The sequence below is a fragment of the Capsella rubella genome, unplaced genomic scaffold (assembly GCF_000375325.1).
Source record: "Capsella rubella cultivar Monte Gargano unplaced genomic scaffold, Caprub1_0 scaffold_1, whole genome shotgun sequence".
In the NCBI taxonomy this organism is placed as follows: domain Eukaryota; kingdom Viridiplantae; phylum Streptophyta; class Magnoliopsida; order Brassicales; family Brassicaceae; genus Capsella; species Capsella rubella.
The window spans coordinates 1,521,106-1,535,669 of record NW_006238923.1 but is presented as its reverse complement, the minus strand read 5'-3'; the positions used below and the strand labels follow the sequence as shown (position 1 = coordinate 1,535,669).

The 14,564-nt window shown below is 37.2% G+C and overlaps 6 protein-coding genes and 1 pseudogene across 8 annotated transcripts; 4 read left to right on the top strand and 3 right to left on the bottom strand.

Moving 5' to 3' along the window:
- Positions 1-409: 409 nt before the first annotated feature.
- Positions 410-2,025, bottom strand: LOC17898644 (MATH domain and coiled-coil domain-containing protein At2g42460). Its single transcript, XM_006304000.2, has 4 exons — positions 1,883-2,025; positions 1,365-1,525; positions 1,058-1,269; positions 410-915 (listed from the first exon to the last, which is right to left on the bottom strand). Exons 1-4 carry the CDS (start codon positions 1,987-1,989, stop codon positions 511-513), a joined length of 885 nt encoding a protein of 294 aa, XP_006304062.1. The 5' UTR covers positions 1,990-2,025; the 3' UTR covers positions 410-510.
- Positions 2,026-2,509: 484 nt separating this feature from the next.
- LOC17898906 (putative FBD-associated F-box protein At1g05080) lies at positions 2,510-4,013 on the bottom strand. Its single transcript, XM_023777316.1, has 3 exons — positions 3,120-4,013; positions 2,867-3,027; positions 2,510-2,807 (listed from the first exon to the last, which is right to left on the bottom strand). The coding sequence occupies exons 1-3, from the start codon at positions 4,011-4,013 to the stop codon at positions 2,510-2,512; spliced, it is 1,353 nt and encodes a 450-aa protein (XP_023633084.1).
- Positions 4,014-4,497: 484 nt separating this feature from the next.
- LOC17900247 lies at positions 4,498-5,969 on the top strand. 3 transcript variants are annotated; one of them, XM_023790003.1, is made up of 3 exons: positions 4,498-4,906; positions 5,380-5,385; positions 5,475-5,969. In XM_023790003.1, the coding sequence occupies exons 1-3, from the start codon at positions 4,711-4,713 to the stop codon at positions 5,819-5,821; spliced, it is 549 nt and encodes a 182-aa protein (XP_023645771.1). In that variant the 5' UTR covers positions 4,498-4,710; the 3' UTR covers positions 5,822-5,969. The 3 variants fall into 3 exon arrangements, with proteins under 3 accessions (XP_023645771.1, XP_023645772.1, XP_023645770.1); XM_023790002.1 differs by having other exon boundaries at positions 4,501-4,906; positions 5,380-5,403; XM_023790004.1 differs by lacking the exon at positions 5,380-5,385.
- An 845-nt stretch (positions 5,970-6,814) lies between these two features.
- On the top strand, positions 6,815-8,113 carry LOC17900502 (CLAVATA3/ESR (CLE)-related protein 20). Its single transcript, XM_006303415.2, has 2 exons — positions 6,815-6,834; positions 7,646-8,113. The coding sequence occupies exons 1-2, from the start codon at positions 6,815-6,817 to the stop codon at positions 7,929-7,931; spliced, it is 306 nt and encodes a 101-aa protein (XP_006303477.2). The 3' UTR covers positions 7,932-8,113.
- Positions 8,114-8,214: 101 nt separating this feature from the next.
- LOC111832598 lies at positions 8,215-10,424 on the top strand (annotated as a pseudogene).
- On the top strand, positions 10,291-12,226 carry LOC17898420. Its single transcript, XM_006303226.2, has 5 exons — positions 10,291-10,679; positions 10,793-10,917; positions 11,545-11,636; positions 11,731-11,817; positions 11,921-12,226. Exons 1-5 carry the CDS (start codon positions 10,330-10,332, stop codon positions 12,023-12,025), a joined length of 759 nt encoding a protein of 252 aa, XP_006303288.1. The 5' UTR covers positions 10,291-10,329; the 3' UTR covers positions 12,026-12,226.
- A 315-nt stretch (positions 12,227-12,541) lies between these two features.
- Positions 12,542-14,291, bottom strand: LOC17899605 (receptor like protein 42). The gene has a single exon (XM_006306023.2). It carries the CDS (start codon positions 14,289-14,291, stop codon positions 12,552-12,554), a length of 1,740 nt encoding a protein of 579 aa, XP_006306085.2. The 3' UTR covers positions 12,542-12,551.
- Positions 14,292-14,564: the final 273 nt, after the last annotated feature.

The window sequence follows — 14,564 nt, the reverse complement described above, 5'->3', positions numbered from 1 at the left end:
CACAATTTAGTAGGTAAGGATGTAAAAGTGATGCAAAGTTTTAAATGATAATATATAGTTAAAAAGTCAATTTGAAATTCCCATACTTCCTTAGAAACTTAACTTGAATTTATTTTTTTGGAAGTTAAGGCAAATGAGTAGTTTTCAAGAAAAGAAAAAAACTTTGGGAAATTGTCAATAATTTTTTTTTAATAATAAATACTCTTTCCGAGAAAATAGTTGTTTCATATACCATGTGTTGGATGAGGCAACAACAACGTAAACCAACAATTAGGATTTTAGAGATTGGGATATTTGGTACTTCAAGTTTAATTAGTGTCCATGAAGGCTAAAAGCAAGGGAACACAAAGAATAGATTCAAAACTAAATATTATGTTAAATATACTGTTAGAGCTAATATTATGTTATATGTAAATAAAATTTTAGTGTCCTCCTCATTTATGCTTAATGTGACCACGATGATGTCCACGCAAATGAGTTCCTCCCATAAAACAAGCATAGTTGGTGTTTTCATACTGATGAGAAACAAGGGAGAAAAAATTTCTTAAAAAAAAAACCTATGAACCCAAAGGAAGAAACTTTAGCAGCAGCCGCATATTTGATCTTCTCCTTGGACAAAGTCAGTTTCACATTCTTGATCTGTTCCCCGAGGAGGTTTTGGACCTGACAACCAGAGGAAGCCTTATTGAGCTTTGACTTCAAAAAGTCTAGCTTAAAGCCTGCCTTGGTCAGCACAGTCAATTGGTTTTGAGCATTTCTTAGTTCAGTCACAGACAAGCTCCGTGGAGACTTGCTCAGTGTCTCGATGAGGGAGAAGAAGAGAGTGAAGTATACAGCATTCACCTCCTTGGTCTTTGGGTAGAAATCGTTGAAAAAGCCGGGGTGATTCCGGCAAATCTTGGCCTTTGAAACTGCCTGCCAATGATTATTAGAAAGAAAGAACAAAAGAAATCATTAAGCAGAACTACTACTATTAACGTACTTTTACTAGCTCTAGGAGTTGTTAATAATAATGGGATAAAAAAAGGGAAACCAGTGGCTCCTATCCTAAACTTACTTGAGAAACAAGGATGTGGACACCATTGAATTCGAATATATCATTCTTAGTAGATTTTCCCTGATGAACAACTTTAGTAACTTCAATGTTGAATTTAATCGTTAGTTTGTTATTCTTGAGAAACCCTTTTTGTTGAAGCTTGGTAAGAGGCAACGTCCTAAGGAATATCCAGCGAGGGACCTCAGCGCAGAAGAGTAAGTCTCTGCACTCATCTGTAAGAAAAATGTAAATCATAAATCAATCAATCAAGTAGATAAATATATAAATAAAGAACATGAAGATAAGATAAAATCGAGTTCATCATTACCATTAGATCTGCAGAGCTCTTTGCCGGATTGATTCAGGAAAACGAAGAAAAGGTTAATTTTCCTTTTCCATCCAAGTCTCAATGATTCAGGCTTATATGCGCTCAGAGCCAGGGACACGTGATCAGAAACACCGTATCCCTTGGGATAGAGTTGAAGAAACCTAAAAAGACAAAACAAAACCACAGATTCCTTATAAAATTCTTTTTTTTTTTTTTTAAAGATCTTTTTAGACAATTCGAGTAAGAAAGGGTTAGATCAGAAGAACAATCACTAGTACTATATAAATATATTGATTGCGGGGGGTTCGAAGCAGGGTTTTTTTCATTACTTAAGGAAATCTAGCTAGGCTTCCTCCCTCAACTCAACAGATCGATCTAAGAGACATTAGAACAAATAAAGCCAGAATTACGGAACTAAATACCTACAGCTAGAAATACAAGATCCGAAAACTTGCTCTAGAAAACCACTGAAATTTTTAAACAAAGGGAATGCCAAAGATCTTATCTGACAGTCTTACCATTGACAGCCGCCGCCGCTTGAGTAAAGCCCCGACCGTATCACTTTGTTTATGTCCGAGAAGTTGTCTATCTCCCAACTGAAGCTCTTCTTTAATTCCGTCCCCATCTGCCTCGGTCTCTCTTCTTTTTTTAAGAGTTTGGATCCTTCCTCCTGTTAGTGTTATATATATATTAATTAAGTAATAAGAGGCGATAAACACAAACTTTACAGCTAGGTTAAGCGACAATTAATAATATATAGAAAATTACTATTATTATTATTATTATTATTATTATTATTATTATTATGGTAACATCCATCATTAAAAGAAAGAAAAAAAAAATACTTGTAATTAGCTACATAGGTAATTAGGCAATTCCTTGACAAAAAAAAATAAAAAAAAAGGTAATTAGGCAATTAACATCTCTTTGGAAAAGGTAATTAGGCAATTAACATCTTTTTGGAAAGTGATCGTAACCGCATAGATTACAATAATCCCCTAAGATTGGAACATTTTAATCACCACTGTTTTTTAGAAAATAAATGATTTGTAAATATGCGTATTTAAAAAGAATCAATAATTTTGGAGTATCTTATAGTGCAAGTAAGGCTAAGCTTGCACATTCACTGAACATGTGTAGATTTTTCATTTGAACAAAAGGTGAGATATTGTTGAAACCCTTGGAAGAACTTCTAACTCCTCGATGATCAACTTTTGGTCTTCAAGATCGGACCTGAAAGATATTGTTGCCGTTTTTAAACGCATAGAGTTGGATAAAATGTATGTCAGGAAGTCTTCCTCTTCCATTCTATCCCCATATTCTCTCCACTCGAATATCTCAAGCTCTGTTGACAAGCATCCGGGAACAGGACTTTGTTGGTTCCACCATGAATATGGAATATCCTCGGCTTTATAGAGAAATTTCTGACAAAAAAAATGAAGGCTACATAGTAAGCAAAATTTTGAATAGCGCATGTAGATTTTAGTCCATTAAACTAGAACAAGAAGAGGAGGAGGATGATACGTACATAATCTACCAAAAACTCTTTTAGTTTTGGAGCATTTCCAAGAAAACGTAGGAGTGGTTCCAACCACTCTGGTCCACATGGACATATGCTTAATTTTATCAGTCGCGAGAAGTTGATGGTGCTACAATGGTTAACCTGCAAACGAAACAAACAAAACTAAATTAAGGAAGTAGGACGTTGATGCAGCAATGAAATTACAAATGAGTTAAAATTAAAGAGATATATACCATTGCATCAGACAAATACAGATGAAGAGACAAGACTGAAGAAAAAGAAGTTAGAAATTTGTCATCCGGATGATAAGACTCAACATCGATATTTGCATCCTGGAGAAAGGGCATATCCTCGATGGAGCGAGAGTCTCCTGAAAAATCACAGATTCGATAGTTGGTCAATGCAGGAGCATCTACAACCAAACACCTATCGGTATGATCAAAGCTGCTGCTACAAGACGAGTAATTAGTATACCAAAAGTCCCATAAAGTAGGCACTTTGACATTAAACTTTTTCACATTGTCATCTTTTCTCCGGTCCACAAACAAGATCTCGAGAACAGGGCAGCTCGATAATAAGCTAACAAGAGAATCCTCATCTTTATACACGACATTGATTAGTTCGAGTTCTCTAAGAGATGGGAGGTAGGCGGAATAAGAAGAAGGAATATTCACGAGAATCTGGCCGGAGAGAGTCAGTTCAACCAGAGTTTCGCAAGAGTAAAGGCTCCTGTGCAAGCTGCTTGGACCTGCTGACCAGAGGAGATTGATATCTAGCTTAATCACCAAGCGATCAACAGCTTTTGCAACCAACTTTCCGATATCAACATCATCAGTAGTAGGGCACTGTGGACCAAGTTCCATACACAAGCTGTTTATTACAGGTGCCTTGTGGAGTTGCATTGATTTTTTAAGAAAACACCAAACGCTTTTCTTGCTTTCACAATCTATGTCTTTATAGACGAGTGAAGTTACCATCGTCCAAGTAGAAAGCCATCGTTTCGACAGAAACATGGTGGCTACTGCATCTTTTGTCGGGAGAAGATCTAATATCGTTACGAGCAAATCTTCAGGTAAAACACTGATCCTATCTTCACAAACGATCTCTTCAGTTTTGGCTTTTGCCATCTTACGACGCAAAATATTCAGCGTCGAAAGCAACAACAAAAAGAGACGCTCGTTTTTAGGTTTTGTACTTGTCAAAACAATAGTCTTACATAAACGGGTCAGAAAATTCGGATCAAGAAGCTGGGCCTAAAGAAGAAGAACGTGTGTTGGGCCAAGAGCAACTCAAACCCATTTAATAAGTTTCGCCTAGAGTTAGTTAAAGGAACAACAGCTACACAAACCTACGAAGATCCACACAAATCATAACCTCACAACAAAACCTTGGGAATTTTTATTTTGTCTTGTTATTATATATTGACATTAACTTATTTCTCTAAAAGAAAATATTATCCTCCCATATATATATTTTAATAGAAACAAAACATTACTTAACACTGAAATGTCAAATTTGCACCCAAAAAAAAAAAACACTTAAATGTCAAAAATTTTAAGCCTAATTGGCAAATATAAAACTGTGAAGATTTTTTTTTCCTGCAGGCTAGAATAACTAAACTATACGGCTAACTTAGCACTTTGCCAAAAGATTCTATACACACAAAACATCCATCGCAGTTATTTATCAACTGTCGACGGAATTAGCAAAGAGTCAGAAGTGTGACAAATCCTATCGCACCGATATTTCTTTCAACACTGAGTCGTCTCGTCACAGACAGCTAAAAGACCACTTCGAGATTACTTCCTTCGAACTCGCCGCAGAATGGCGAGACACGCGGCGGCGTTGAAGATCGGGCTAGCTTTGCTGGGACTGAGCATGGCTGGTTATATACTTGGTCCGCCTCTCTACTGGCATCTCACTGAGGCTTTGGCCGCCGTTAGCCAATCCTCCGCCGCCTCCTCTTGCCCTTCCTGCCCCTGTAATTGCCCTCCCTATCCCGCTATCACCATTCCCAAAGGTAAAATTCACTTCTATAAACATGTGAAGATGTAAAATTGAATTTTGCTTTATCTATCTGTGCCCGATCTTGCTAGATCTGTGGGTAAAGTTTACTCCTTTTTTTTTGGAGGGATGAAGGAGTTTAGTTATATATCAAATTTTGGTATTGTAGCTGTTGGAAGTAAGGATTAGTATTATTGAAGTTTTGGTGCTGGAGTTACTGAATTGCATGCTTTTGAGCTTGCTTCTTGCTTGATTATCAATCGAGGAAGGATTAGAAAACTAATTTGGTGACATCTACTACTGAATTGTGCTTCACTTGTGTCGATACTCTCCACCATAACATGATTATCTCAGTTACTCAATGTTTAGTGAAATTAAATAAAAATATTGAAGTCTGAGTTGAAATCCATTGTTTGTAAGAGATTTCTTGATGTTACCAAATACATAAGATTAATCTTTTTCTTGTACTTGTTTCCTCTCTTTTTGCAGAACTCAGTAATGCATCTTTTGCTGGTGAGTTTACTACGATGGGTATTTTAATATCGAGTCTTTTGTATCAAAACATCTTGCTTTGAATGTTGTAGATTGCGCAAAACACGATCCAGAGGTGAACGAAGACACTGAGAAGAACTATGCTGAACTTCTAACCGAGGAACTGAAGATGCGCGAAGCAGAATCTTTAGAGAAACACAAACGAGCAGACATGGGACTGTTGGAGGCCAAGAAGGTAACATCGTCATACCAAAAGGATGCAGATAAGTGCAACTCGGGTATGGAGACATGCGAAGAAGCTCGGGAAAAGGCGGAACTAGCACTCTCCGAGCAGAAAAATCTAACATCTAAGTGGGAAGAGAGAGCTCGTCAAAAAGGATGGAGAGAAGGAGCCACCAAGGCAAATGTTAAACCCAAAAGCAATGTTCAGGTTGCTTAGGAAAACCCCCCCAACGGATCAGCAAAAGGATCTTAATTAGTTCAAAACCACTCATGTAACTGGGGTTTTGAGGATGTAATGTGTTGTCAACTACTATTATATTCTTCAACAACAAAAAAAATGACTAATTATATATGCTTGTAGAAAACACTCTCGCACAGTAACCCAAATTAAATCAAAGTGACCATCATACACATTGTACAATGTTCACAACAAAACGGTTTGAAAGTAATTTCTTGCAGGAGAATCCAAAAACAGAAAGACAGCAGAGATTCTAACATACATTTGGATTAAATGGGCCAGATTTATAGGCCCAAGTCCAATAAATTAGGCCAATGTTTCCCTCATGGTCGGCAACATTTGATAATCAGGAAAAAAAGAATATTAAATCAGCCGAAAACTATGAAAAGAGACAATAATATAACCACCACGATCCACGAACAACAGTTCAATGTTTGACATGATGAGAGATGTTGAGAAAAATTTGACAATATAGTCGGTTTATAAAGGTAAAAACATAGAGATCTATTTATAAAGTTAAATATCGACCATTAAATAGACCAAAGTCGTTTTCACTAGTCAAAATATTTTAAAAACGTAGGTTTTATTCTATTATTGATAATCATGACTTTTGAATTGGTCTCTCTCTGTGGAGAAAGAAAGCAGAATTTTCCGGTCACATTTCAAAAAGGTCAACAGAGAGGAAAATGTAACTTTTTTATATAAGTAACTTTTTGTCTCTTGTGTTGTTGTGAATTCCATATTGTGTTGATGATAATGATAAATAAATTCATACAAAATCATGCCGCTATTCAAAGCTTCATCATTCTCCCTTACGAATGCTTTAATCCTTAAAAGATTACATTCACGCGTAAGTAGCAAACTGATATGTTAATTATGTTTTACGTTTCACATGTGAAGAAGACTTATCAATGCAAAATCTTATTTCTTTTACTTATTTACATATGTATGTGTGTGTGTGTGAGCTTCAACATGTATTGCTTGCTTGCTTTGTATGTGCATGTGTGTGAACAACATGGACATTAAATTGCTACTGGATATTTTATATATATATATATATAAGTTTGCATCTGAGAGTTGAAATTCAAAATCGTTTGCATATATAATCAATACTCACTTTTAAAACCGGCCATTTTTAGGTGGGAAGTGGGGTTCACCCTTCACCATTGTATTTATCGGATTCTTTCCCATTACAAAGTTACTGACATCTCCACAGTTATGTTTTGTTGTAAAACATAAGTATAGTAGTCGAAGTTATGTATTTATATAAATTAATGAAAACAAACAAAATTTATGATAAGAATGAATGATTACTTCGTTTGTAAAAGAACATGCATTACACATACAAACTTTGAATCGAGATGATGATATATCAACGAAAACATTAACACAAAAATACTAGAGTATTCTGTTTAATTGGTCTAATTATAAATGTAACTTTTTTTTTTGATATTTTGACTCACATAAACGGAGTATTTCTCTAACTAAATGGCACCTCTCAAAGTTCTATATTTTTTTATATAAATGGAAGAAAAAAAAACTTGAAAAATATAATGTAAAATAGGAAATTAATGTTGACAAAGAAGAAACTTTATGAAGTGGACCATATATGTCTACACCTAATCCCTAAATAAAATGCAAATATATAATACACACACACACTCGCAACAACACATATGGAAGTTTGTGCATCACACCTTGTTTCTCTTCTCATAATCATACCCAAAAAAAAAACTCTCTTAAGGAAAAAAAAGAAAGAAAGAAAAACATTCTTCAAGAGAAGTAAAAAAAGAAAGGAGATTTTTCTTTTCTTGTAGAGAAAAAAAGAAAAGAAAATATGAATCCGGCTCGTCGTATTCTTCTTTGTCTCATTGTTTTTTTCTTCGTCGTTGTTCTATCGAAAGCTTCAAGAATCCACGTCGTCGAGAGACGAGGCTTCTTCTCCTTTAAACGGCCTTCTACTCGTGATGATAACAGAGTTTTTATCCCTTCTCAACCTACTCTACCACCGGTCGTTGGCGCCGGAGACATCCTACCGGAGAAAAGGAAGGTGAAGACGGGATCAAATCCTTTGCACAACAAGCGATGAGGAACAACAACAACAACAAAACTCAGCTAATTTATTAGTTTTTTTTCTAAACTCTCTCTCTCTCTCTCTCCTGTTTTTGTTTATCTTAACTAAACCACAGAGATATATCACATATGTATATCTAGTTACACGAATATTTATGTAGGATTAATCCAATTCTTTTTGTTCCATTCTCTTCTCAATACTTAGTTGTTGTTGTTTATAGTATGATATATATGTGGTACATAGTATATAGACTTTAGTTCATCTTATGCATTGTATTTTCATTTAAATCGGGGGACAAATGATGTAATAGTGGTTTTGTTTGCCCAAAAACGTAGTTAATTGTGTTGTTGTTTGACCAAAAACATTAATAAAAACTTCATTATTGAGTAAGACAAACGGCGGCGTTTCGTTTGGCGCTAAGGCCGTCGTGTGTCACACAGACTCGGAAGTCTCTCTCTAGCCGTCGTCGGCAAGATTTCTCAGTTTTGTATGCAGATTTTTTTGGTCCTTAATTACGTGACGGCTCATGAGCAACGAGATACGAAACTTGACTTCTGGAAAACTTTCGCGGTTGTTCAATGACCTAAGAAAGAAACAGAGAACTCCAGTTCTGACTTAGAAACAGCGAGTCAGTCTTTGGGAAAATCTGGGAGTAATTCAATCGAACCCGTCGATTCTCTAAGCCCTCAATCGAACCAGGTCGAAAGTTTGGGTTTAGCGATGGTGGATTGCGGATTTTAATGAAGAAAAGGTTGAGGTTTTGGGAAAGGTTTTCAATTTGATGTTTAGAGTTTATGCGGAAAACGCAATGATTGAAGAGGGTGTGAGGATCTTCGATCACTTTTTGGAGAAAGGGTCGAGTATTGAGGAGAGATCATGTATTGTTTTGTCTCGTAGCAGGGAAGAAAGAAAGGCGGGAAATTTGATCTGGATGTTTTCAGGAGCAATGGTGTGAAGATCAGTGTTTTATTCATTGACGACTGTGGTTGAAGGATTGTATCAAAGTGGTCAAGTTGAAAAGAGTAGAGAGTTGACTGATGAGTTCTCTCGTAAAGGAGTTAAAACCCGAATCTTATACTTACAACACCATTGTCAATGCTTATATTAGAAAGAGAGATTTTCTTTTCTGTAGAAAAGATTTTGCAGGTGATGAAGAAGGAGAACGTGGCGTATAACGCTGCTACATATACGATTTTGATTGGGTTTTGGTATGAATAATGGGACATTGGTTGTTGCAGAGAATCTGTTCGAAGAAATGCGTGACAAAGGAATAGAATTAGATATACATGTGTATACTTCTCTTATAAGTTGGAATTGCAGAAACGGGAATCTCAAAAGAGCGTTTTTGTTGTTTGATGGATTGGTAGGGAATGGTCTTTCACCGAGTAGTCACACTTATGGGGAGCTTATCGATGGGGTCTGTCGAGTTGGGCTAACGAGTGAAATGTTGGTTAAAGAGATGCAGAAACGTGGAGCGAACTCTACTCAGGTGGTGTTCACTACTTTGCTTAATGTTTACTGCAGGAAAGGGGGTATTGATGATGCATTAAGGATTAATGATGTTATGGAGAAGAAAGGGTTTCAAGCTGATGCTTTTACTTATAACACTGTTGCTAGTCGTTAAGTAAATTGAAACGATATGTTGAGGCAAAACAGTGGTTGTTCACGATGATTAATAAGGTGTCAAGCCTAACACAGGTTAGTTATACTAATCTGATGGATATTTACTGCAAAGAAGGGAAGTTGAAAGAGGCAGAGAAGCTATTTGAAGTGATGGGCATCGAGGGAGAAGAACAACCTAATGTTTTCACTTACACTGTGATGATCAATGCGTACTACAAACATGGGAAAGTAAAGGAAGCTGGGAAAGTAAGGGCGAAAATGGGAGTCAAAGGGATGGTTCTGGATTCATTATATGAAAGATGAAAAAGAAAGGGTACAACATAGATAATAGAGTTGATACGGCACTTGTTCAAAGTCTGCAGTCAGCTGGGACTAAAAGTAACACATAGTCGTCACAGTGAGATCTATTTGAGCCAGTCATCCTGATAAGGAGGGAGATATGGTTGATGGTTTATTTGAATCAGAACCGTTTCTATGGGGCTGTGTTCATGTGAGTTCAACTTGTTAAGAAAGTAAAGTTGGTTTCTTTTCTTCAACCTCTGGTTAAAAAGTCAAAAAGAGCTTCTCTCCAAGAAAGTGGAATTTATCCAATCCATGTTCTTCCTTGTACAGCCTTGATCTCCAAGGTTGGGAAATCATTTTTAATTAAATCCTTAATTCATTCATTTTCTGATTAAAGAATCATATATTTTATATGGATTATGTGAGTTTAGTTACGCGACCCATGAAGATAATATATAGTATAAATACGAGCCACGGGACTAATCAACCGAAACAACAACAAAATAAAATGAGTTTTCTTGCAGCAGGGAGACTCGCGGGAAAAGAAGCAGCTTACTTTTTCCAGGAATCCAAGCACGCCGTTAATCGTATCGCCGAGAAATCTCCGCCCACCGGCAAAAAGCTTCCATCTTTTCCGGCAGATCTACCGGAAGTTCAACCTGACGTTCTTCCGGAGATTCTACGCCATTCTCTTCCTTCTAGAATCTATGGCCGTCCACCTGATCCTTCGTCTCTTTCCCAATTCTCCAAGTGGGCTCTTGAATCTGATCCAAACGCAGTCGTTTCTATTTCCCCTGACGTCTTGAATCCTCTTAGAGGTTATTTGTCTCTGCCTCAGGTCACATTCGGACGCAGAAGGTTCAAACTTCGTCCAAATTAGGGTTTTATACTCTGTTTTTTACTTGATGAGGGCTTCGAAATTCTCGATTTTTTAAATCGAATTGTTGATAATTGGGTCGATTTGATTGCAGATGGGAGTTGCCGGAATCGGAGAATTCGTTTTTGGCATCCACAGCTAATGAATTGAGGAGAGACAGATATGGCACTCCTGTAAATCCTGAAAAATTGAAAGCTGCTGGTGAAGGACTTCAACACGGTATGTTTTCTTTCTTTACCTGGAAACCAATCATTTTGAACTTTGAAACATGGAGTCTGGAGTTATCTACAGAGTTAACATGGCTCGATCTGGGTTGTTTGCTAGAGACAGAGAGATTGGAATACTTAGTTATGTACGTGTTCTGTTTATACTTCCTTGATTTTGCTAATGTTGACTATGTAAATGCTTGCCCAAACTTGTCTATTTTACCCTGTTAGGGACTGCAATTGCATTAACTCTGATGAGGTTCCAGCGTACTTAAGAGAAATTTGGTTTTGTATGGTTATGGAAGTATATACTATCCGTGGCTTCGGATTAATGAGTGTGTAAGGTGACAACTGCTTTATAGGGGTCTGTGTTTTTGATTCCATGACAAATAATCTAAACATTTCTCTTACAGCCAAACTTACATCTGACAATTCTTGGTTATAGGTTTAGCAGTCACTCTGTTCTGGTAGTTTCTACCATGTGTTTGTTTATATAAGTGGGCTTGCAGCCTACTATAGCAGAAACTGCCTCGGAGAACAAAACAAAATTGAGAATTTGTTATTGTCTTTTGTCGTTCTATGTTCCTGTTTGAAAAAATTGCCTAATGTCGAGGCCTCCCATTATTTCTGGTTTCTGCAGTTGGAAAAGCATTTGCAGCCGCTACTATTATCATCTTTGGCTCAGCCACTTTGGTCTTTGGAACGGCAGCCTCAAAACTAGACATGCACAATGTAAGATTGCATGTCTCTATGTTTTTACATTTGTAAGCTCGCTTGAATGATCTTGAATGCCATTCGTCTTACTGTGTGATTTTCTTTTTGTTAGGCTGATGACATAAGATCGAAAGGAAAAGATCTTTTTCAGCCAAAACTGGAGTCAGTGAAGGAACAGATAGAGCCCCTAAGAACTTGGGTAATGTCAAAGAGTAAAAATTTGATTGCTTCGTCACAAAGGAATTGGGTCGAAATGATTTATATGATTGTTAATACTAACCCTAAAGACAATAAATTTACAGGCGGAAAGCATGTCGAAGAAGTGGCATATTGAGAATAACGATGGTACTATCAAGGAGAAACCAATCTTGAAGGAGCTTTCGAAAATTCTGGGACCTAAATCTTAAAAGCCTAGACTTTTGGATAATGTGTTATTATATGGATAGAGAAAGCCAAAAAGGAGATATTATATATATATATGTGTGTGTGTGTGTGTGATGGAATAAGATCTTAGGTGAATTATCAGATTGTGCTGTAAGACTATAAAGAAATAAGAAAGTTTATGTTGATATACAATTGATGTATTGAGTGATTAAGCTTTGAATATAGATAAAGTTCCAATGTTTGTCTTGTTTTAGCTTACCGTAAGCAAAATATTTTTTTCTCTGATTTGCAAAATCCCGTTGCCTTGCCACTAAAGCTTTAGTGTCAATATATACTACGTTAGGCAATCTTCAAGGAGAGATCTTAGAGACGGGATCAGATTTGCATGACCAAGTAAAACAGAACAAACCTTAGGATTTTGAAGGATCGAAGTACACATAGCATGAGATACTTACCGAAGACATCCATGTGTTTATCAAAACATAGGAATATATAATACAAAGGATCCTTTTACACATAATTCAGAAAGCCAAACACAACTGTTTCCTGTCAAAGACGAAACAACTTAAAGAACAACATTGGTTTATATGAAGATATCATTTGTCCGATCGCTACCCCAAACAAGAGTCCGGGGCCATACCCTATTGCTGCTGCTTTCCAGTTCAACACTTGTTCTTGTTTCCACGGCTTTGAGTGTTGCGTCAGTGTTGTTGTTGGTGGTACGTTTTCTCCAAAGCAATCTTTTAGAATAGGAAGACCACAAAGATCGAGATTATCTTCAAAGGAAGATTTATTTTGCCCTCCAATTTGTGTACTCTGTGGTATTTGGCCTGTGAGTCTGTTATGAGCTAGGTTAATGTATTCCAAGAACGTGAGGGTTGCTAGCTCTTGAGGTATTCTCCTAGAGAGTTGGTTTCGCGATAGGTCTAGTGACTCAAGGTTGGTGAGCTTCCCCAAAGACGATGGGATATAACCTGTGAAACTATTGTTGGATAAGTCAAATACAATGAGAGACTTCAAGAGACCTATTGATTCAGGAATCTGTCCTTCAAGTCTGTTTCCAGAGAAATCAATGACTCCGAAAGTTCTTAGGATTTTCTCCAGCTTTATGTGGAGTCCTTTGTTAGCCACGTACATGGATGGTTGAAACCCAAGTGAGTAAGAATCTCCCATGTACTCTGGTCGCCGTTGATGATCTTGAGGGATGTTCACCAAGGTTGCACTCCAGTTCACAAAGTAGTCCGGTGGTAGACTTCCGGTAAAATTGTTACGCGATATGTCAATTATATGCAGCTTTGGAAACGATAGAGGATTTGGTGGAGAAGATATAGGACCATAGAATCGGTTCGTTCGTATGATAATGACTTGCAGATTCGGTAGAGCCTTCAGCCAGAACGGAAAAGTATCTGTGATTCTATTGCTCTCAACGTTTAGAACCTCGAGACTAGTGCAATTCACAAGGGATCTTGTAAGCTTTCCGGTTATATGATTATGGCCAACATCAAGTGCCTTTAGCGAGTTGCTTCTGTAGAATATGTCTGAAAGTCTTTCAAGGTTGTTGTCACGAAGATTTAACACTGTTAGTGACTTACTCAAGCATCTTGGAACTGAACCACTGAATTTGTTGTTTGATAAATCAAGGAATGTCAGGTTCCTTGGATTGCACAATGAACGAGGTATCTCTCCTGTGAACTTGTTATTTGATGCAACTATGTACCTCATGCTTTGTGGAATCATAGGAAAATATCCTCGAAAGGCGTTTGAATTCAAATATAAGTACACAAGTGGTGAATGAAGGAACACTTCCGAGGAGCCCTCAAAACTATTGAAAGAGTTGTGGGAGAGTATCATTGCCTTCAAAGAAGGTAGATTCCATAACCACTCAGGCACTTTTCCTTTAAATCTATTGTTTGAAAGGTCTAAAGAAGAAAGTTTGGTTAGATTGTATAAGAGGGGAAAACTACTGTTGAACTTGTTAAATGAAAGGTCCAAGTGGGTTAGGTGGCTTAGGTTATTGATTAAGGATGGAACATTTCCTACGAAGCCACTAGATTTAAGATTCAAGAACCTTAAGCTGGTGAGTCTACCAAACTCGGAGGGGAATAATGATGGGTAAAAATAGTTGTAAGAGAGGTCGAGATACCTGAGGTGGTGGAATCTGAAAAGGCTACTATTAGCCTTGAGAGGACCCGTGAGACATGCACCACGTAGGTCTAGACTCGTCACTACACCGGTGTCGTTGTCAAATTCAACCCCATCAAAATAGATAGCATCAATGATCCAAGACATTGTCACTGAAATGCAGGAGGATTCAGTTTCATTCTTAAAAGCTAGAAGTGTCTCAACTTGGTCGGAACGGCGGTAAGGAAGAGAAAAAAGAGTGGTTACCGAAAAGCTCAAAACAAAACAAAAACACAGCGCATGAAAAGGCATTGCCATCGTGGAAAGAAAAAGGACTTGCAGAGAAAGAAAGAGGTACTGACGAAGAAATGCCTATATATGAATGGTTTTTGCTGCCTAAAAATTTATAACCATGGTCCATGGTAGAGGATTCAATTTGAT